The sequence below is a fragment of the Panthera onca genome, chromosome B4 (assembly GCF_046562875.1).
Source record: "Panthera onca isolate mPanOnc1 chromosome B4, mPanOnc1 haplotype 2, whole genome shotgun sequence".
Lineage (NCBI taxonomy): Eukaryota > Metazoa > Chordata > Mammalia > Carnivora > Felidae > Panthera > Panthera onca.
In genome coordinates, this window is record NC_138345.1 from 31,643,011 (window position 1) to 31,666,164 (window position 23,154).

The 23,154-nt window shown below is 39.1% G+C and overlaps 2 protein-coding genes across 21 annotated transcripts in view; one reads left to right on the top strand and one right to left on the bottom strand.

Moving 5' to 3' along the window:
* Positions 1-3,232, bottom strand: part of CUL2 (cullin 2) — a 158,396-nt gene extending 155,164 nt beyond the window's left edge. The window contains exon 1 of the mRNA XM_060658979.3: positions 2,291-3,232. The gene's annotated coding sequence lies outside the window, so the exon portion shown is untranslated. The remainder of the gene's footprint in view (positions 1-2,290) is intronic.
* Positions 2,934-23,154, top strand: part of CREM (cAMP responsive element modulator) — a 73,688-nt gene continuing 53,467 nt past the window's right edge. For 4 of the 20 annotated variants that reach the window (XM_078450277.2, XM_078450263.2, XM_078450276.2 and 1 more), the window contains exons 1-2: positions 3,487-3,731; positions 12,580-12,680. In XM_078450277.2, coding sequence (XP_078306403.1) covers positions 12,637-12,680 — 44 coding nt within the window. In that variant the 5' untranslated portion in view covers positions 3,487-3,731; positions 12,580-12,636. Of the gene's footprint in view, positions 3,023-3,482; positions 3,732-3,874; positions 4,135-8,825; positions 8,941-12,575; positions 12,681-23,154 lie in introns of those variants that run through there. The other 16 variants (XM_078450273.2, XM_078450270.2, XM_078450279.2 and 13 more) reach the window with 10 other exon arrangements.

A 23,154-nucleotide genomic window follows, 5' to 3' on the forward strand; every position in this document is an offset into this window, starting at 1 on the left:
GTGTGGTGGCTCAGTTGAGCATCCAACTCTTGATTTCAGCTCAGGTCATGATCCCACGGTTGTTGGATCAAGCTCTGTGCTGAGCTTGGAGCCTGCTTAAGAGTCTCTCTCTCCCCCTATGCCCCACCACTGCCTCTCTCTCTCTAAAGTAAAAAAATAAAAAAACAAAACAGTAAACATCAAAAAAAATGACACCTGTCTTACAACTGTATTTGGAAGGAGGTGTTCCGCCTGACTCACAAAGGGAGGGATAATTTAAGAGATTTTCAGGGGAAGAGGGAGTATTTGGGTGTGACTGACAGCCCGTACTTTCTCAGGAAAGTAGGTGCTCTAGTTGTTTCTCAACAGAGAATTAAATATTGCCTAGGTGAGGAACCCAAAAATCTAGACACTAGACCAATATAAAAATGGCTAGTTTTTTTTTTCTTGAGCACACACTTTATGGTAGATACTTTATTTAATCTTTGTAGCAATGCAAATAAGTAGGTACTATTATTCTTCCTGTTTAAAAAACTTATGTCTTCATAACCTGCTCTTTTTTATCCCTGATATCCCATTAAAATTTTTTCTATCTTTATCTTATGTAAAAAACAAAACAAAAACAAAACAAAACAAAACCCCGAAAAATCAGCTATTGGCATTTCTAATGAAATGTTTGAATTATTTGAAAGGGATACCCCTGAGAGGCAGGTGATTTGTCTCAGAGCTCAAGCTTTAGAATCCTTCACTATGGGTAGGCAGAATGATGCTCCCACTCCCCAAAGATGTCTACATTGTAATCACTGTTAACCTATGAACATGTCAGATTACATGGCAAAGGGAAATTAAAGTTACAGGTAGAATTAAGCTGTATTACAGATAGAATTAAGCAGCTGATCAGCTGATTTTGATACAGGAATATTATCCTGGATCATCAGGATGGGCCCAGTGGTTCTACCAAGGAGAACTGGGACGCAAGAGAATCAGAGAGATGGCAGCATGAGAAAGAACCAGCTGTTGCTGGCTTTGAAGATGGAGAAAAGGAGTCATGACCCAGGGAATGTGGGTGGTCTCTAGAAGATGAAAAATGCAAGGACATGGACTCTTCCCTGGAGCCCACAACCCCTTGATTTTAGCCCATTGAGATGTTTTTTTTTTTTTTCTCAGCAACTTTTCTAAAAAAAAAAAATTTTTTTTAACATTTATTTATTTTTGAGACAAAGAGAGACAGAGGATGAACGGGGGAGGGTCAGAGAGAGAGGGAGACACAGAATCTGAAACAGGCTCCAGGCTCTGAGCTGTCAGCACAGAGCCCAACGCGGGGCTCGAACTCATATATCGCGAGATCCCCAAGTCAGACGCTTAACCGACTGAGCCACCCAGGCGCCCCTCTCAGCAACTTTTCAAGTGGTGTCCTTGACACTGGCTTTGTGCATGACACATTCCTGAGTACTATAGGACTGTTAGATAATAAATGTGTTGTTTTAAGTAAGTTTGTGGTAATTTCAAATAGCAGCACTAGGAAATTGCATGTACCTTCCCCGCTGCTATGTCATGCCCTCTCTTTTCAGATCCCAGGTACTCTCCTGTTTTCAAAAGCAGGTACTCTCAAGGATTTGACATTTACATCTTAGTGTATGTTGCTTTACCACTAATTCTTACATTTAAGCCCTTTATTCATTTTATCCAGAGACAGACAGACAGTGTGAGTGGGGGAGGATCACAGGGGGAGTCAGACACAGAATCCAAAGCATGCTCCATGCACTGAGCTATCAGCACAGAGCTGGATGCGGGGATGTGGGGCTTGAACTCAAGAGCCTATGAGATCATGACCTGAGCTGAAGTCAGAGGCTTAAGGGATTGAGCCACCCAGGCACCCCCATTTTAAGCCCTTTAGAATGTGTACTTTGTTAAAGAAATTTAGGAACAAACAAGTAGGTGGAGAACAATGTTCTGGGAAAGAATGATCACAATTTCCCCTCAATCACTTGTAGATAAAAATCCATTCATCTTGCACTGGTCAACCTTGACCACAATGAATGGTATGATTTTGAGGATTTGGTAATCCTTTTTTATTTTCTTCCCTTCTAATGACCCTCCCCCGAGCTAAAATGAGCTGTATTATGGATGCATAAATATTCGGTGCCAGCCTTGTCTTACTACAGACTTGGTTGTTTTGTAAATTTAATTTGTAAACTCGCTAGTGTTCCTTAAGAAATTACTATTTATCAGGCGGTGATGGGCTTATCTACTATACCGCAAGGAGGAACTTCAGAATTCTGCTTATGTCAGTAGGAGGAAGTGAACTTACCAGGTTTTCCTCTTATTTCTGTTAGTATGCATTACAGCTGAAAGTAGTTCAGGTTGGCCAAAACCTGGCAGTGAAGACAGTTCAGAATTTTCTCCCACTCTACGGGGATTCTAATATTTCACAAAGCTTCCCTTTTCTACCTGCTCTACGTTGACAGATTTTTTTTTTTTTTCTCAGCAACTTTTCAAGTGGTGTCCTTGACACTGGCTTTGGGCATGACACATTCCTGAGTACTATAAAGTTGGGTGGTAATCATTGTTTGAATTCGTTTTTCCTTAATGTAAAGAGACTTATCTATAGGCTACAAAGCCTCCATTTCTGAGGGCTTACTCAGCCTTACAATTCAGTACGTTCTGAGTATGCGTAAGTGGGTTCCTAGTTTATAACGGGTCAGCAACGTTCCTCTTACTGGAAAGCCCTCGGTTTCCACTGGATGAAAACTAAACTCTCCTCTTTTTAAAGGCAGGGATTTTTGCTTGTCACCAAAAGCCTTCCTTTCCTCTGTCACATCTCCAAGTGGGGACTGTCGCTGTTTCTCCACGACACTGACGCACAAAGTCACTGTTGAGGCGGCAGCAGTCTGAGAACAAGCCAGCTGGGTTTCCCAGAAAGCTCAAGTCCAGGACCTAAAAGCGTCTTTCAGAATGGCAGACGCTGCAGGAACGTGTGAGTGGGGACGCTCCAGGTGTCCGCTCAGCAGCCCCGGGAATCCGCAGGAAGCGCCTCTGGCCGGTAAAGACCCACAACGCCCGCGTACCTCAGCTTGGGTTGGGATGGGAGACGCTCTAGGCCGCAGCCCAGAGAACAAGAGACCTCGAAGCAGAGAACCCAGCACGGCCGTTAGCTTAGTTTGTAATTAACCAGGCTTCCGGCGCACGCGCGGCGGGGCGGCTTCCGGCTTCCAGCCCACCCCTCAGGCCCTGCCCTGGACTGGGTCTTCCTCCCGGGGCAGCCTAGTTCCTCCTCCGGCCCCGCCCCCGCGACCTAGTCCTCCTCTCCACCCTTAGGCCCCGCCTCCCTACCTCACTACCACTTAGGCCCCGCCCCCTGGCCCTTCATTCCCCTCCCCCCTCCCTCCGTTCCATTTAATTGTTGGATTGTCAGCGCTGCACTCCCGCTGGCGGCCAGCAGGGGGCAGAGTTCGAGCTTGGATTTTTCCGCCGGGCGTCCCCGGGGAAGCAGTCGTGGAGTGGGGGAAGGGAGGGCGGGGCGCGAGGACGCGGTTCGGTCGGCTGCTGCGCTACTTTTGGTCCCGGCTCGGCAGGGAGGCCGCGGCTGCCGCATCAGAGCTGACGTGGGGGCGACGTGGGGCCGCCGCCGGCGCCGGCGCCGGGTTGCTGGGCGGTGGCGCCGCTCCTGAGCGGCGGTCGGGCTCGCCGTCTCCACCTCCTCCCGTCCGTAATCAGTGACGAGGTCCGCTACGTAAATCTCATCGCGGCGGGTAAGTGGTGCGTCGGCCGGGACCCACAGACCTAGGAGCCGGCGACGCGGCGCAGGAGGCGGACGCAGGAGGCGGAGCGGAGCCGGGTTGGGGGCGTCGGGGGCGCGGGACAGCGGGGCCGCCGGAGCCAGCGGGGGAGCGGGGAGGGCGGGAGCAGCCCGGCCACGGGCGCCGGCTCCGGGGCTACCCGGCGGTGCGGCGGCCTCTCAGTCTCCGGCTCCGCTCGCGGACTGCCTTCGGGTTAGTAGCAGAGCTCTCCCGATAGGACAGCGGGGCTGGTCTGCTCTCTCAGCAATCCTTGACTCCTTTTGAACTTGGTACAAGTTGGACAAGTCTTTCGGAAAAAGCCTTATTGCTCTGATGAGTGTGGTCCTCCCTCTTTGAGAAGAAAAGGAAGCGAGAAGTAAGGACGTTGGTTTTTATTTTCACAGCCGACGATTAGTAGCACTTTTGTCTCAATTTTACGTACTCAGGTTAGATATAAATCAGCGTTAACCCCTATCTTCTCCGAAACAAGAGCCGGGGACAGCAGTGTTGAGTCACTGGGTCTTCACACACGATAGACCTGATGATATAGTGCGAAGACTTTTATGATAGCCGAGAAGGAACAAATCCGTGACAGCGAACAGAAATTTCAGGTTTTGTTCTGTACTTTCGACGTTTGCCTTTCTAGAACCACCTAGCAAGATTCCCAGAACTTGCGGAAGAGGGAATAGACACATTATTCACCTTACTGCCTATTACACGTATGCTAGATCCCTAACTTTGAAATCGCTGAGACGTTTCCTGCACTGCGCTAAGCAGAGCAGCTGTCAGCTTACGATCACATTTTCGGCAGTTTTGACTTACAGGATCAGCCTGAAGGTGACTAAAACTGAGAGAGCCCCTTTTAACAGTACCTCTTACCCACGTAACTTCTTAAAATGTCTTCCTTTTCAAGCTTAATTTGGCGGGCTGATGAGAGTGCAGCCAGCTTCCCTTTAGAGAAATACAAACCTAGATGCACAGCGATAGAGCGGTATGAAAATCGTATTAGATTACATTAATAATTCATGTTCTCTGGTTCCCCTCCCCCTTCCCTCCCCCTTCCCTCCCCCGCCCCGCTTCGGGTACCACATTTTTCTCCTGGTCTTGGTCCTATTTTTGGTTAACAAGCTGCTTTCCCTTCACAGTTTTTAAATCTTTGAATTTTTTTCTCCCAAGGAAGGCAAATTGCAAATAGTGTGTTTTGGCCAATAAAAGCTAGGTATTAAAACAATAGTGTTTAAAGAACTGCTTACTGATCCAGATACAACTTTAAAAAAGATATTTAAATGGAAATGGGTTTGATCTTGAAAGAGTGAACACTTAAAGCATTGTCATATTAAAATAATTACACAAACATTTTTGGTACGAATCTGTAAATAGATCAGTGTAAGCAGATGCTTTCCCAGTGACTTTGCTGGTCAACCTGGTATCGTTTTGTTGAGTGTGAAGTTGTAATTATACCGATGTTTGTGTACATATCTTGTAAGAGTATATGAATAAATTTTTATTCAATGGATAAACACAGAGGAGCTCTTCAGTGTTTGTTTTTGCATTGTCCTGGAAAGTTAATAAAATTTGCTTCTACTGATGAATTTAACAAACTCCAGACTCCATGGACCACTTTAGTTTCCTACGGAGGCAAGTCGTTACATGATCAAAATATGAAATCTTGTTTAGAATTCTGGCCATTTCATGAAAAGTAGATTATTAACATACATAAGGAATCCTGACTGAAACTTGACTAGTATATACATATATTTCTGATCTGTTTTCTCCAACTTGATATTCTCTCCAAGCGAATAATGAGCCAGAAAATTGAGCCAGGTTTATTGTTGAAGTGGTAGTCCGTTGGAAAGCACTCAAATATCCTGTTCCATATAGATAGATTTTTTTAAGTAAAACTGAAGAATCCTAACACTCAACCGCTGAACCTTTGATATTTTGACATGTAATCAACATTGGTCATTAAGGAAATAAGCCTGAAATATCTTTGAATTCTGTTAAGTATTTTCTGTTGAACTAATGGATTCCATATATGTATTAAAAAGTCAACTTTGAGAAGAGTTATTGTACATTGAATGCAGTTTCAATATTATCAATACAGATAGATTATACAAGTAAAGATTTCAGGGAAAGTTTCTCATCCAGTACACATAGGTAGAAAGAAACATTTTAAATCATTTTGTTAGCTTCCTTTTAGAGACTATACAAGATATTGTAATATATTTAAAATACTTTCTATCCTGAGAACTGTGCAATAAAGAGTGCACTGTTCTTAAGAGTAAATCCTTTCACACATGGGTTTTCTTTTTCTGATGCTTTAGGATATCCAGGAGAGAATAAGGGAGAGTGAAGAGGAAAACCCAAGGATAACACTAAGTGTGATTTTATCCCACTAAGTGGAATATTACTCATGAAGACAACTTGAGTCTTATTGGTATAATTCAGTTATAGCAAAGTTTAAAAAGTAAAATATCGATCTTGCACATCTTTTGATTGACCTTGCCAGGAGTGTTAGAGGAAATTGTCAGCAAGGTGAATGTAAAACAGTTTTGAGGAAAAGCATAATCTAGGAAGTTATGTGGGAATTTTGCTTAAAGTCTATTGGAATAACTCACTGGTTAGGGCAGATACTTGCCTCCGAGAAACCTCGCTAGGAGCTCTTTTGTGAGGCTGTTTTGAAGTATTACAGCTCTCCCAAAGTGGGAAGCATCTTCATGCATATTTTCTGAACACTGATAACCAGACCAATTAAATGTCAAAATCATGTGAAATTCTTTTTTTTTCATTTTTTAAATTTTTATTTATTTTTTTTTTGAGAAAGAGACAGAGTACAAGCAGGGGAGAGGCAGAGAGAGAGGGAGACACAGAATCCGAAGCAGGCTCCAGGCTCTGAGCTGTCAGCACAGAGCCAAACGAGGAGCTTGAACTCATGAACTGCTAGATCATGACGTGCGCTGGAGTCAGATGCTTAAATGACTGAGCCACCCCGGTGCCCCAAAACCATATGAAATTCTAACAATGGAGCTCGTGTGATTCTGATATTTTACTTTGAGAATTTCATAAAATAAACTCAGTTTTTTCAGTTCCCTTATTAAAGCTTTGTTTTTAAACACAGCAGACTTAAATTTAGACTATCCAAAACTCAAAGTCAAATGTCATACAGTTTTGCTCATAATCTCAAATAGCCTCAATTTTTTTCATTGATAGCCCAAAATGTTTTTTTGTTTTTGTTTTTGTTTTTTTTTTGCTTAGAAATGTTTTAAACTGGAATTTGTGTCCTAGCATTGATATGATAAAAGCTTCTAGCTCAAGTGTTGGAAAACTGTATCATGCATAAACACCAATATACTGTATGTGGACAGTTGGGATGCGTTTGCTCTTCTTTATACTGATGGGGTAATTAAATTTAACACATTTAAATACGTTTCAGCACTTTGAAAGGTAGCAGTTTTGTTCATATACACAAAATAGGACCTATCTAGTTAAGTATAATAACGTTGAAATTCATTTTTCTAAGTTTTAACTAATTCAAGTGTCTTATCTACTCTTTCCCAGATTTACTAGTCACTGGAGTTGTATTTCATGTAGATAAGTATTTAAAATGTACTTAAAGTGCAGTAATATGATGCTGAACAAGAAAGCCCTGCAATGACTCTAGTCAAGCAAATAGCTCCCACAGAAGATCTTTAAATTTATTTCCTTCCCTGAACTGGTGGTAGTGGAGAGGGTGGTATTTGGAGAGATGGAGGTAGGCGATGATTATTTGAATTTTTTCATTTCCTCCCCAGCAGCCAATTTTGCTGTTCATTGACTGTCAAATAGCCAAAGGCAGGTGCCCGGTGGGGAGTAAATTGAGAAAGTGATACTGAAATAGTTAATCCTTTGGTGATTTTATAAAGAGTTAAGATTTCTTAGACAGTAGCTCTCTGAAGCAGTTAAATTGGAGTGGCCTTGAATCTGTATTAAAAAACCACTTGATGTTCTGTTTGATTCATGTTTAAAATATTAAAGACATTATTTACAAGTGTTTCAATTATTTCTAAGTACTGTTCCTGGGTACTTCTGTTTTTACACAAAAGTGTAAAGAATGTTATTGGAAAGTTATTTTAACTTTGTGTCACAATGATTACAAAACTTTAAAAGTGGTATAATGTCCTGTTACTGCTATCCCACTTTGTTTTTCCTGGATTCTCCTTCACCTAAAATGCACAACAAGCGTAGGTTCATCAGTGTCAACTTAAGGTATTTGGCTTTTTGGAATTAGTTCTCGCTTCTAGCCAGCCCTACCTTTCCCTAACTTTTTAATCGTCATGATTGAAAAGAACCAGCTTTATATGCACTTCTATTCTTCTTCCCTTATCTTTCAAACCTTACTTGCTGTTGGTATTTAAATCATGATTAACCTATGGAGATGTCCTACTTTCCCAAGGAAGTAACACCTTGCTTCATCCCAGAACCAGAGAAACATTGTATTTTTCTGTGGTCTCTCTTTCTGCTTCCATAAGAGGGTATACTGCCTTTTATTCCATGTTCTTTTCTTTTTATTTTGACCCTAGTCCAAAAGCAGGACTTTTTTTTTTTTTTTTTAAAGGAACTTGCCTTTATTGTCTTTCCAAGACATTCAACTTAGTTTTCATAGAAGCAGCTCTCCTTTATAAATCTTTTAAATCTATTTAATAATTTAATCTAACATGATATTTAACAGAATAGCAAAATTACAATAGTAAGTATGGCTGGCATAATCAAGTCTGGTGATAAATATGACTAACTCCACAGCTGTTAGGAAGACAAGTGCTTGGGAACACTAGAGAATAACTTGTGGACATTATACTGTAGGTTTTATAGAAGAAATAGAGAACATTGGCTAATAACAGAGAGTTGGTTGGGGAGGAGGAAGTTGGTTAGGTAAGCTTTTATATTCTAGTAAAGTTGCTCAAGAAGTTTGATTCTTACATAAACCTGATTTTTCCAAAAAGTTAAATTAAGATAGAATGTAATTAACCACAGCATGGTAGATACTCAGATTTTGTAAGTGTAAATATAATGCTGTTTTTCTCTAATCAGCATATCTTAAATCCCTGTTCTGGAGAGCTCTATATTAAGGGGTACTTGAAGCAATGAAATTAATTGAATCTGTACGCTGGAGAATGAATAGAACAAGACACTGATGAAGAGTAAGGTGAATGTCAAATGTTATTTTGGTATTCAAACCTAATATATGATAGGAAATTTTTTATCAGTGTAAGTGGTTTTTCTCCAGATACAGCACAGAAATTTACATATAGGCAAAGATTTTTTAACTCATTTTCTCCCTTAATATAAGCTCTTATTTGTCTATAAAAAACTAATCTGTGATGTGCTTTCTACTCTAAAAGAGAAAATTTCTTTAGCAGATAGGACCCTAAAATTATTTTTGTAGAAAATTGGTAGTATACAGGACATTTCATCAGTACCCTTTGTGATTTTTAGGCATAAGGAGATCAGCTTAAAAATGATAACCTCAGACTATATCATGAAATATGATGAATTCAAGGGGTATGTTTTAGGCTAAGTAGAATATTTATCATATTAAGCTTAGTATGAGAACACATTAGGATATTTGTGCTCAAAACCATTCAGGTGTTTGGGTATGTGGGAGCAGGGGATGCTAAGTCAATCCTTGTCTACCCAAGGATAGCATGTTCTAGGACATTAAAACCAGATTTTGGATGAGATCAATAGTATACAGCTAAGTTTTCCAAAGTATGCATAGTTTATGCTTTAGTAAAATGGGATCACCTGGTTTACAAATCCCCACAAGGTAATTTTGGACTTGGAAAATTGATGTAATGGAAAGGTTTGGTATACTTTAAAATCTGAATGCTTTTGCAACAAACTTTATGAAGCCTCTACCAAGTACCTCAAATTATAATGCCAGAACTTTGGCTATATATGTATACATATATATTTTTTAATTTTTTTAATGTTCATTGATTTTTGAGAGAGACAGAGTGTGAGCAGGGGAGGGGCAGAGAGAGAGAGAGGGAGACATAGAATCTGAAACAGGCTCTAGGCTCTGAGCTGTCAGCACAGAGCCCAACGTCGGGCTCGAACTCACGAGCTGTGAGATCATGACCTGAGCTGAAGTTGGACACTTAACCAACTGAGCCACCCAGGGGCCCTGAACTTTGGCTATATATTAAGGCAAGGGGTCTATTGGAGGATTTTGAATAAGGAAATAAATAGCATGTTTGGATTTGCATTTTGAGTAGAGTGTTGTGGTCTAGTGGAGTGGATTAAGAGGGGTTGAGGGAGAGGTTTAGTGAAGTTATAGGGAGAGATGAATTGCTTTATAGGGAGGCAGTTATTGCTTTAATCATGTCAAGTAATAAGTTTCAGAACTAAAGGAGTGGCAGTGAGGACAGAGAGAATACAGCAGAGTCAAGATACAGGAGACATATTTATTGAGGCCCATTAAGGTAATGGTCCTTGCTTATATTCCAAGCACAGTTAGACATTTTGTGTTTATTATTTACATTTTCTCCTCACAACAAGATCTCCATTTGACAGGAAAGAATGCTTGGAGAAGTTTCTAATTGTCTGATCTCATATAGCTAATAAACAATAGAACTCAGGTTGACTGTTAATAGTGTGTTTTTATACCACACATTGTTGCTACTAGGCCATGTTGGAGGACTCCCAGATTGGGTGGCTGGGGTGGCTGAGGCAGTGTTGATGTCAGTCACTAAGATAAGAGTACAGCAAGAGGAAAGATTTGAACATTTGGGGCTTGAGGATCTGTGAGCAAACCATTAAGAGATATATCTAAAGGCAGATACATATGGGTTGGAGCTCAGGAGAGAAAAGTGTAAGCTGGATATGAAATCTGAGATCTATCAAGTAAGGATGAAGTAAGCCTAGGGAGTGTGGGGGGGGGGAGAATTTTATGATGGGAAGCCTGGGAATACCAGCCTTTACAGAGTGGCCAAAGAAGACTGAGGACAAAGGGCTGGTTTGGAAGAAAAGCATGAACACGGTGTCCTAAAGAGTTCAAGGAGGACAAAATTTGTGGAGTAGGAAATGCTGTAGGAATATAAAGATAGGGACTAGAAAGCATCCTTTTAGATTTGGCAAGCAGGCAGTCAATCACAAGCAGGCAGTGATGATTTCTTAGACAGTAGTTATGAAGAAATCATTCTTTGATAAGCCTGAGTCAGAATCAGTTTTATCTGATCGTCATTATTTGGGTACGAGACTAGTCATTTTCTCATTTTCTCTTGGTATCTGTGGTGACCGAAGCTCGTACTTTATTCAATGCTGATTGCCTCTGGGAAGAGCAAGTGGGTGGCTGTTCCTAGACTTCAGTGAATACCTTTTGCTACTTTTTGAATTCTGAACCATAAGAATTTATTACTAAGTCAGAAATTAAACAAAGAAAATGGTATTTCCAAGAGAAATATAGAAATTAGTGGTTTACTTCTCTCTTTATTATTCAAATAATGTTATTAGTATTCTTTGTTTAAATGTCTGTCTCCCTCATTAAAATGCAATCTCCTGGAGAGTGGGGACATTTTATCATTTGAAAGGCCTGACATATCATGGGTGCCAATCACTGTTTAATAAATAAATGGTCCCTGCCTTTAGGTTACACAGTTTTTATGGAAGGTTAAGATGTCCCCATGTAAAACGACAGTAGAGTATAGCAGAATAAGATTTAGTCCAAAGGACAGCACCATCCTCGCTTTTTGTTCATGTTGTAAGTAGCCTGGTTCAAATGACCATCTCCTGTTGTCCCTATGCTGGGAGATGGGGGACAAATGGTAGCTATAACCGTTGCCCTAGTGCCCTTAGGCCAACCTGCCCACTCAGTTTTAAAAGGACACCATTTTAGAGGGGGCCACTTAGGAGGGAACCCTGAAAGCAGTATGTCTGTAGCTAAGCACAACCATTGCTGTTGAAGATGCCTAGAAGATACTTAGGGCTGTGGACATTTGTCTTTTCCACCTCTAAAATAAGTGCTCCCAATTCCTTTGTCTTTTTCTTTGCCAGTTTTACTTCATATTTTTAAAGGATATTAGTAACAAAAAATGGGTTTTAATTGGTAGAGTGTCTAAAACAACTTTTTAAATGGATTGAAGGCTAGTGGAGGAGATTTTAAAGGAACTGGTAATATTTTACTTACAGTTAAAATTCTTTGACAAAAGCCAATTTTGACGGGCACCTGGGTGGCTCAGTTGGTTAAGTGTCTGACTCTTGATTTCCACTCAGGTCATGATCTCACGGTTCATGAGATAGAGCACCTCATTGGGCTCTATGCTGACAGTGTATAGCCTGCTTGGGATTCTGTCTTTCTCCCTCTATCCGGCTCATGAGCACGTGTGCGTGCTCTCTCACTCTCTCAAAATAAATAAGCTTAAAAAAAAAGCCAGTTTTAAATTTAAGGTAAATAAAAAATGGTTGACAAATTTGTTGCAGTGGAATGAAATTTAAGTCAATGATAAATTCACTCCATTTATTAAGTGATTATTATTTTAAAATATAGCTGATTCCATGAACTATATGTAGCATGTATTAAATGATTTAGACAACACTACTTTCTCTTTGGTAGAAAATAACCTGATAAATAGCTCATGATTTATGTTTAAATTTTTTTCCTAGAACAAAATTGCATAGAAGTGAGATTAAAAAAAAAATACAGACTTGTTTTCAGCTTTCTATTCTTTTTTTTCAGTTTTATAGAAATTAGGATATTCTCGGGTATTCTGTTATCGTTTTGAGAGACTTTTTTTAAAAATAAAATGTTATGGTCTCCCAATTCAACATCATAATTTTTCTGCAGGATAAATAAAGAAGAAAACGGGGAAGGAACAAAGCATTGATTACAAATGTCTTAATAATGAGCAAATGTGGCAGGAAAAAATATATTAAGACAAATCTAAGGTAAGTGGATATATGTTTTTCTGTTCTTTTGAAAATTTTGCTTAGGTAAAAGTTAAAATAATAGATAAGTGAATAATGTATATATGTTAACATGCATCCATAAATGTATATGTATGTGTATATGTGTATATTATACTAATAGAGAATGGTAGTGTGTACCCAAAGTGGTCAGCCATTCAATTAAGACATTCATTCATCTTCTACCCTGTACTGTGCTAGGCAATGGGGGGAGCAGCGAACCTTTTACATTCAGCTTTTTTTTGCATGCTGGCCTTTTCATTTAGAAAGGAGACCATGTATAAGGATGTGGACAGAGTCTTAGTTTTTTTCCTTGCCTTTAAGCTATGCTTATACCTAACGTAAAACAAAACAAAGTCTCTACCATATTTTTACAAAAATCCATATAGAGTTTTTCAAGTTTTCTTTTTGGCTGCTTTCAGAGACCTTCTGGTTCATTTGTTGGATCTAGCTTTAAAAAGAAAATAAATTTTCTATGACATTTTATGTAAAACTCTTCACAAAGAATAGAAAGAACTAATACTTTTTCCTTTTGCAGCTGGATTCTATTTTTAAAATTTTACAAGTGGAAATATAGTTGTTCTGCAGTGTAGTTTGTCTGCAAATGGAATACAACTAAGCTTTTAGAAGTTTATTAGTTAATCAAACACTTTAATTAGGCAACTGCCTTTGTCTTATTTTTCATTTAGGTATATTTGACCTATATTTCCTTTTCTCTTCTTTGTTTTCTATCTTTTAAAAACACTTTCATAAGTACCATGATAACATCCCTTTAAAATGTTTTTCCTTTTTCTTCTGATTTTTCCTTCTACTAAATGTTTTATATGTTCTTGATGCAAAGGGATCCTAAATAACCCTGGTCATTAATTGCCTCGGTATTTCTATAAATATAATTTTATGAATATATGCCTTCGTATTCATTTCTAGAAGGTATATAATAGGTTGTCTACCTATTGTGTTGTACTATACAAATAGTACTCTACTGCTGTACTTCAGAAGTTATTGCAGTGTGATGTAGTTCTATTAAAGTTCTGGAAAATAACAGAGTAAGCAAACAAATACAGGTCTCTCCCTCTGAAAGTAGTTCAGCCTAGAAGTCTTTGAAAATTGTGCTAATGGATGGATCTTATTATTTTAAGACATAGCTATATTAACATTTTATTAAACTGAATCCTGATATATTCAGAGCATATTGGGGTAACATTTATTTTTCTATCAAAGAAGAAAATGGTTTGCATTTCAGAAGAAATTTAACCTTCATAAAAAAAGTGTATTGTTACTATTAATCATTTATAAATTCAAATATGCCCATTTTAACAATCCTTATCGGTTTTTTAGAATTGTGGAACCAACTACTTGCCAGTATTTTGCTTGCTATTAGTTTATAGTGCTTAATGGACTTTTGTTTTTTTTAGTTTTTTATTATTTTCTATGTCTTATTTTTAAATATTGTATAATTTATAATTACTAATTGGTCTTTCTTTCTAATAAGGATTATTATTTAAGATTAAAATATTGCTTGGGGCGCCTGGGTGGCTCAGTCGGTTGGGCGTCCGACTTCAGCTCGAGTCATGATCTCACAGTCCGTGAGTTCGAGCCCCGCGTAGGGCTCTGTGCTGATAGCTCAGAGCCTGGAGCCTGCTTTGGATTCTGTGCCTCCCTCTCTCTCTGCCCCTCCCCTGCTCATGATCTGTCTCTCTCTGTCTCAAAAATAAATAAAAACATTAAAAAAATTTAAAAGATTAAAATATTGCTTAATTAATTTATAGATTATTAACTATAGTACAACTATGTTTAATATTGATAGAAAGTGAGATTTTAGGGAAAATACCTTATGATACCTCTCTTCAATTTTAACTATAAAATACATAATGAACAATGAAGGATTATAATGGATTTTTCTCTTACACTTTATTTTAAAAAATTTTTTTTTAATCTTTCTTTTTGACAGAGAGAGAGAGAGAGAGAGCAAGTGGGTTAGAGGCAGAAAGGGAGACACAGAATGTGAAGCAGGTTCCAGGCTCTGAGCTGTCAGCACAAAGCCCGACGCGGGGGCTCGAACTCATGAACCATGAGATCATGAGCTGAACCGAAGTCGGACGCTTAACCGACTGAGCCACCCAGGCACCCCTCTCTTATACTTTATAGATGAATTATGTCTGGACTAGTGAGGCTGATTTACAGGTGTTAGGATTTTATGTACATCATTTATACTGAGTTCTGGGTCCTGTATCTCCTGCTGGGATACTGTTTGAAAATGCTTAGTATAGTGCTTGACCCATATTCAACATTTAACTCTTAGTTGACTCTTCTTCCCTGAGTCCTGGGATTGGATTTTAGTGGGTTTAGGAGAAGAGTTGTACTAGAAAACAGTTGGATATTGACAGTAGAATAAAATTGCTTGAAAATGATAAAGTCTGTATTTTAAATTGATAGTGCTGGCTTTACTCTCCTGTAAATGATTTTTACCTTCAAATAAATAGATTTTATTTTATTTTTTTAATATGCTTTTATTTTTTATTTTTTATCTTTAAAGTAATCTCTGCACTCAGTGTGGGGCTCAAACTCATGGCCCTGAGACCAAGGGTTGCATGCTTTTTTGACTGAGCCAGCCAGGTGCCTCTCAAATAAATTGATTTTAGTATCAAACTTTTACTGAATGATCTGTACTGGGCATTATACTAGGCATTCCTGAAGAATACAAATGGTATAAAATTAGATCCCCTATATCCCAGTGTAAAAACAAAGCATGGCTGGATGAAGATTATAACAACAGTTGCAGCATACTCAAAAGCACATCTTTATTATAAAATGTTGTCTAAACTGGAATGCCCAGAACGCTAGCTGTGGAAGGAACCCTGGAGTCATAATCATAAGACTTCTTCACTCTCTGTCATGCTACCTATTATGTACCCTATAGAAAGTCACTTGATCTCTCTAAACTGTACTTTTATCATTTTAGTGACATCTGACAGTTGCATAGTCTTCCCAAAAGTTGATTAGTTTATTTAACAATTATGGTAGATTCTGTAGTAGGCACTAGGAATACATTGAAGTATAAAATGTAATCCCTGTCCTTGAGCTTCTTACACTAGTGTTAGTACTTTGTGAACAAATGCATTCTTTGCTAGACAAGTGCTATAATGGAAGTACTGCATAAAATCCTTTGGGAACTCAGAAAAGAACAACTAATTCTGTCCCTGGCTGTTAGAATAGGCTTTTGAAAGATGGTGTCCTTCAGCCAGGCCTTGAAAAACTAGTAAGAATTTGCCTATTGGACAAAGAATGGATGAAGGGTATTTCAGGAAAAAGGAAGAACAGATAGCAAAGATTAGAACTGGGGGAATAGGATGTTTACTTGAAAGAAATTGCTTATGAGGAGGCTGGAATAGAGAATGTGGGAAAGAATAGAGTGATTGGAAATGAGGCCATAAAAGTGAAATGGAGTCACATTGTGAAAGAGATTGAATGGCAGTTTGGTTTGGTTTGGTAATTGAGAATATGGACTTTGGAAAAAGACCTTAGCGTAGAACCTGGCTATGCCGCCCAAAACTTTGATGGTAAGATCAGATTCTTAACTTCCTTATATTTGCTTTTTATCTCTAAAAGAAGAACTAACTATACAGGTCTTATAAAGTTGTTAAGGATTAAAACTAGTATGATTTTACCACATGGTAGTCACCAACCAATAGTTGTGGTTATGATTATCATAAGAACTTTGAATTTTATACTACAGTCAATAGGGAGCTACTAAAGATTTTTAAGCAGAGTAGTATTTTAAGCAGAAATGTATGCTTGAGAAAGGGAACTGTTAGCAGGGATTGGAGTAGGGAGATTGAGTGGTGGTGGAGAAGGGGATTAACTTGTTCATTAGTAGGTACAGTCATCACACTTGGTAATAACGCTGTAGGGAATGAAAGAGAGTCTCACAGATGACACCCAGCTTTTCTACTGAGCAATTGGATGGATGGTGAGGCCCCGTTTTCTGAGGTAAGAAACTCAGAAAAGGAACATATTTGTGGAGGAATAAGAGGAAGTTAGTTTTGGATCCAGTGAGTTTGAGGTACCTGTAGGGCACCTATTTGGAGATGTTAGGCATTCGAATATATGATTTTGGAATTAAAGAGAGACCTCTGGGCTAGAGATCTAGATTTGAGAGTGATAACCCTGAAGCTTGGTGTTTGAATCTAGAAAAATGGATGACAATACCCAGAGGGAGATTTGAGAGTGAGGTGAGAAGGCGAAACAGATTCCTGAAGACATGCAGTGTGAAGGTTAACATTGAGTAAGGGGAGGAATTAATTAGCAAAGGAGCTTGTGGAATTGTCAGAGAATCCGATGAGAGCAGAAAATGCAGTATAATGACATCAAGATAGTGTTTAAGAAGGAAGATATCAACAGTTTGGAATACTGTTGAGGGATCAAACCAGATAGGACTTAAAATGAACATTAGATTTAGTGACAGAGATTGGTTACCTTTACTAGAGAAGTTTAGTGAAGCAGAAGTCAGTTTAGGGTTGTGTAGGAATAGGTGAGAGGTAAAGAAATGGGATAGTGTTGGGGCGCTTGTGTGGCTCAAACAGCTGACTCTTGGTTTCGGCTCAGGTCATGATCTCACAGTTCTGTGGGTTTGAGCTCCACATTAGGCTCTGTGCTGACAATGTGAAGCCTGCTTGGGATTCTCTCTCTCCCTTTCTTTCTATTCCTCCCCTGTTCACACTGTGTCTGTCTTTCTCAAAAAATAAATAAACTTTAAAAAAAGAAAGAAAGAAAGAAATGGACATAGTGTTGGTAATTCTTTAGTTTAGCAGTGAGAGGAAGAAGAGACATTCAAGGGAATAGTTAGAAAAGAACTTCTGGTTCAGTGTGTGTGTGTGTGTGTGTGTGTGTGTGTGTGTGTGTGTGTGTTTGAGATTGAAGAGATTTGAATAGGTTTAAATCTTGATAGGAGGAAACCATTGGAGAGGGGAGAGGATAGTTGATACTATAGTGCCTAGAGATCCAGAGGACAGATAAAAGAGTTTAAGAGTGGGGAGGCAGGAGGCAAGGTAAAATAGTGGGTATACAGGTAAGTGGTTTTTGATATGGTGCCAGGAAATTGAGGGAGTACTCATCTGAAACAGGAAGCAAGGTCTTACATTGAGTGTAGGTGAGCTCAGGGATTTGAGAAGAAGGAGAAACATTTGAAAGCGTTGTACAGAATGGGAAAGTAAGTTCACTAGGGAAACAGTAAGATTGCTTCCCACTTGAGGTTAAAAACCACGAATTCAATAGCCTTAATAATATTGTTTTATAATTTTATTCAGTATTGTTCATAGAGTCATAGAGGAGATTGAATTGGTTTTATCTGAAATTGGTATTTACTAGGCAGATACAACAAAAAGAAAAGGGACAAGAGAATTTAGAGTATTGGGAGACAGTAATTGAAATGAGAAACCATGGATTCTAAGCTGAGTAAGATGAGATATGAAGAAAGGGGGAAAGTGGTCTGGAGATCTCAGTGTGGTGGAACAACAGGTGTGATGGGAGTAATCAAGGGTAGGTGTCACCTGGGAGAATAGAATGCTGTAGTTAGGGTGGGATGTCAGAATCATTTCATAGGTGGAATAGTTTGGGACATGGTCTAGGTCCATTGTAAGACCAGGTAAGTAGATGGCTGAAGTGGAGTAGAGAAAATCTTGCACTAAAGTATCAGGGTGAGGCAGGGGTCCTTCCTTTGAGTGTTGAACATGGAATAGTGGAGAGGAAAGCTCTTAAGTCAAGTGCTAAAGTCTTCACTTTACATCCTGGATGTAGAGAAGATGATTATCATATGGATGAATATAAGATGGTACACCTAATATCCTTGGGCCTCAACAGAACAGGGATTTCTACAAAGACACAGAGGAGGAACAGCTGAGAAATAGTGGGGAACAAAGAGGATACCAGGTCAACATTCTAATCCTGATTAGGTGTGGGAAGACAAGCTGGTCCCTCCTGAGAGGACCGAAGGGGGTGTTGGGAGTTCCAGATAGCACATTGCAAGGGCTTGGAAGAATAGGAGTAGGAATAAGCAACTGAAATACAGAGGGAAAGGAAGCACTATTTATGAGAGGGACAGTGGAGTATGGGAGGAACTTACATCTTTGATGGTGACTGGGGAAATAGGAATGTGAGGTATTAATGGATATGATTCTGGCATGGAGGAAGGGGCATCATGGTTTAGTCATGGCTTACAGGGAGGCCAAGTGTGATATGTCATCTTTAGAATGGACAGCAGCAGTTGTGAGGAGCAGCAACTCAGCAGCTTGGTCCAGTGTTGGGAAAGGAAGTTATAATGGATGACACCACATGTGGTGGGGAAGATGAACAGGGGTGGCTGCTGACCTCCCATTTCTGCCTTTCTTTACTGGGAGGCTCAGCTCATCACAGCATCCTGATTTGGCTGATATTTAGCTCTGTGGGTTTTTGTAGCTGATCTGGTACTGACTCACATGTAGACACACGCTTGTAACCTGTAGCTTTGGTGCTTGAATACTCTTGACTAAAAGAAGGAATATTAGGGAAGGGACAGGTATGTGAAAACTGTAGATTGAGGTGCATCATAGGAGGGGAGTGTGCACAAATACAGACTTGGGAGTCACCTGCATACAGGACTGAAGGAGCCATAGTAAGTAGATTGAAAAAAGGAAAAGGGCAAAGAATTGAACTGTGGGAAATACCCAGGAGAAAAATGGTCCAAGTAAGGTGATTGAGATAATGTATATAAAAACACTTTCATGTGTAAAACAGTTAAAATGCTTAATAACTTACAAAGTCTTTTATTATATCTCAAAAAATGAGTCCTAGTTTCAGGTGACCTTTTAAGCATTAAAGTTTTTTTTTTTTTTTTTTCTTAAATGTTTATTTTTTGAGAGAGAGAGAGAGAGAGAGAGAGAGCGAGCACGAGCAGGGGAGGGGCAGAGAGAGATGGAGAGAGAGAATCCCAAGCAAGCTCTGTGGAGTCAGCACAGAGCCCACTGTGGGGCTCAATCTTAGGAACCATGAGTCATGACCTGAGCTAAAATCAAGAGACAGATGATTAACCGACTGAGCAACCCAGGTGCCCCCAATAGAGCTTTTTATGATGAGAGTCTTCCTGCATTCTATTATGTGTATCTCTTTCCTTAAAGTAGACTGAGTATATTAACCTTTAGTTGATGACTCAGGATAGTTATGATACTTACCATTATTGAATTTTAACTCCTACATTTTTCAATTTCTTGAATGTAAAGAACTTGGCAACTTTATGCTGTATGGACCCAATTGCCACACACTTGGAATTCTAGATCTGCTTATTATATTCTGTATCATACCCCCTCCATCCCTGCCATTGTCAGCTGTCACTTCTTATATCTAGTATTTTTAGAAACTAGATGATTGAGAATTGTTTTGAAATAAAAATCAATGAGTTTAAAAAAATTTTTTTTTCAACCTTTTTTATTTATTTTTGGGACAGAGAGAGACAGAGCATGAACGGGGGAGGGGCAGAGAGAGAGGGAGACACAGAATCGGAAACAGGCTCCAGGCTCCTAGCCATCAGCCCAGAGCCTGACGCGGGGCTCGAACTCACAGACCGCGAGATCGTGACCTGGCTGAAGTCGGACGCTTAACCGACTGCGCCACCCAGGCGCCCCTAAAAATCAATGAGTTTAAAGTATGAACCCGTGAGAAGTTCTCTTTGTTTTATAAGTTTTAGTGTATGGATCTTAGGCCATTTGTTTTGCCTGTTAACAAGTAACTTTGGCTTATTGTTGACTTGTTTACTGAATTCTATGTAGATATCAAATAGTTGAAACGTTATACTATATAGATGGACAAAATACACTAAAGGACCTAGAGTAGAGGAGGCATATGAGTGAGGTGGAAATTTTTTTTCTTTCTAGATCATTAAAAGCTATTCTTTCTCTGGTTCCGTTCAACCTTTTCTAGCCCTACTTCTACAGTCCTGCTTTGCCTCTTCCTCACTGAATCTAAGTAGGCTCCCTTAGCAGCCAGATTCTCTACCACCATCAGCTATTGTGTTTTCTAACTATGCTCCATACTTTACTTCCTCTCATAGTTCTCCTTTCCTCTTCTACCTGGTTAAATTCTTCTTCTTGTTTAATACACAACTCATATGGCCCTATCCTCAGGCAGGTATATATAATCCTTACTTCCTATATTTCCCAAAGCATTTTATGCATAATATCCTTGACACAATTTAAGAAGTTACTTTGGGGCTCCTGGGTGGCTCAGTTGGTTAAGCGTCTGACTTTGGCTCAGGTCATCATCTTGTGGTTTGGTGTTTGAGCTGAGCCCCACATCAGGCACTGTGCTGACAACTCGGAGCCTGGGGCCTGCTTCAGAATCTGTGTTTCCCTCTGTTTCTGCCCCTCCCCCACTCTCACTCTGTCTCTCTCTCTCTGTCTCGAAAATAAAATAAAAATAAACATTAAAAAAAAGTTACTTTACTTGTGTTCCCCTTTTGTGGGTCTACCTGATAGAATTGACCAATAAGCTAAGTTTTTCCTAAATTTTAATATATATCAGAATCTCTTGTATTTAAAAAAAATTGGATGTCCCAGAAAGTTTGATTCAGTAGATTTGGGGTTGAGCCTGGGAATCTGCTTCTCACCCCCAACCCCAAAACAAGTACGTTAGTTACTTCTGATAAGGGTTGTCCAGGGACCCACTAATGAATAAATTCCTTCAGGGCACGGACTGTGATTTACCCACTTTTGTATTTTCAGGACCTGTCATGTAGATGGAGCTAACTAAATGTTTCTAAAATGAATAGTTTATTGGAGAAGGCCTTCTAGCATATATAGTGTTTGAGTTGAGACTCAAGTTCTTGGCGGAGCCTTAAGAGAGCTTTAAAAGGTGTAAGAAATAGCATAAGACAACATTTCTCAAGTTGTTTTCAAAACACCACTTCTGGGACCTACCAGGTGGAAAAAGTCTTTGGTTGGCAGATACTTTTGGAAAATGCTGCCTATTGCACCCTTCACCTTCTGAAAGCACACTAGCATATTCAGGCTTCTTAGAAGTTCAGCAAAGAAAACCTTTTAACCCTGGATACTTACAACTTTTTCATTAAGTGTTCCATTTTAAAATGTACCCTCTCTTTTTTTAAAAAAAAAAGAGAGTGTACCCTCTCTTTTTTAAAAAAAAGTTTATTTATTTTGAGAGAGAGAGAGAGTGCACACAAGAGCAAGATGGGGAAGGGCAGAGAGAAAGTCCCAAGCTGGCTCCATGCTGTCAACACAGGGCATGCTGGGCTCATTCTCACGACCACAAGATCATGACCTGAGCCGAGATCAAGAGTTGAACGCTTAACTGACTGAACCACCCAGGCACCCCACCCCTTACCCTCTTTTAATGATAATACCTTTTCATATCCTGCAGAACTAATGTTCTGAGGTATTCTTTTTGGGAACTGTTCACATAAGCAAAAGCAGAGCTTTAAGAATTGTCAGTTGATACAGGGTGATGATCTATCCTTAGCTAGACTATTCTGGAAAATAATGAGAGATAAGGGGAATTGGGGAGTGTTGAGGGAAAGACATTTTTTTATAGTAGACTGTAGATTTTTATCTTTTATAATTGCTCTAAATTGTCATGATCAGTTATAAGTACTGAAAATGCTTTTCAGTAGTGAGGAGTAACTCATAGGTTTGAGGATGGAAGGCTTGGATTCAGGTAATGACTATTGAAATACAAAAGAAGATAATTGAGTGCAAGACATAGATGAAAGATCTGTAGGATCTGTAACTACCTCTGGAAGAAAGGTCTGTACATTTTAATTCAAAGTTCTAAGTGGCTTGCATACTTATGGGCTATGTATTTAGACTACCAAACTGAGAAAAACACATTTATCATTGACAGTTGAAAAGATGTATAAGAGTAGGCAACACAGTTCCTATAAGTTTGTAAAATTTGATTTTGTTTAATTTATTCTGTTTGTAATTTCTTCTAGCAGGATAAAATATAGAAATATAGAAATCATTAACTTAAATTGAAATCACAGACAAAATTATGTCAAAAGTTTTTCCTGAAAAAATTAGATTCTCTTTTTTAAGGAACTGGGGAGTTGCAGAATATGTGGTCAACCCTGTGTGATTCAGTTTGAGGGGCTTATCAGAAACTTAGTGCTGGCAAAGCTAGACACATCTTTATATTATAATGCATTTAATTTAGACAATGGGGAAATTCTTTGATAGTATATATTATCAAGCAGGTATATTAGGCCTTGAGAGTCCTAGAATATTTATACTCACTGTAAGATAGAAAACCTACTTTTTTCACTCATTTATACTAGAGGGCTTAAAATAATTATCAAGGAGACATTCTTATAAGGTTAAAAAAATTTTTTTAATAAATGAATTCCCATAAAACATTTTGCAGGGCTCCCTTGGTAATGTTTGTGTGCGGTGAGCAGAGTTAGTTTGGAGAGTTA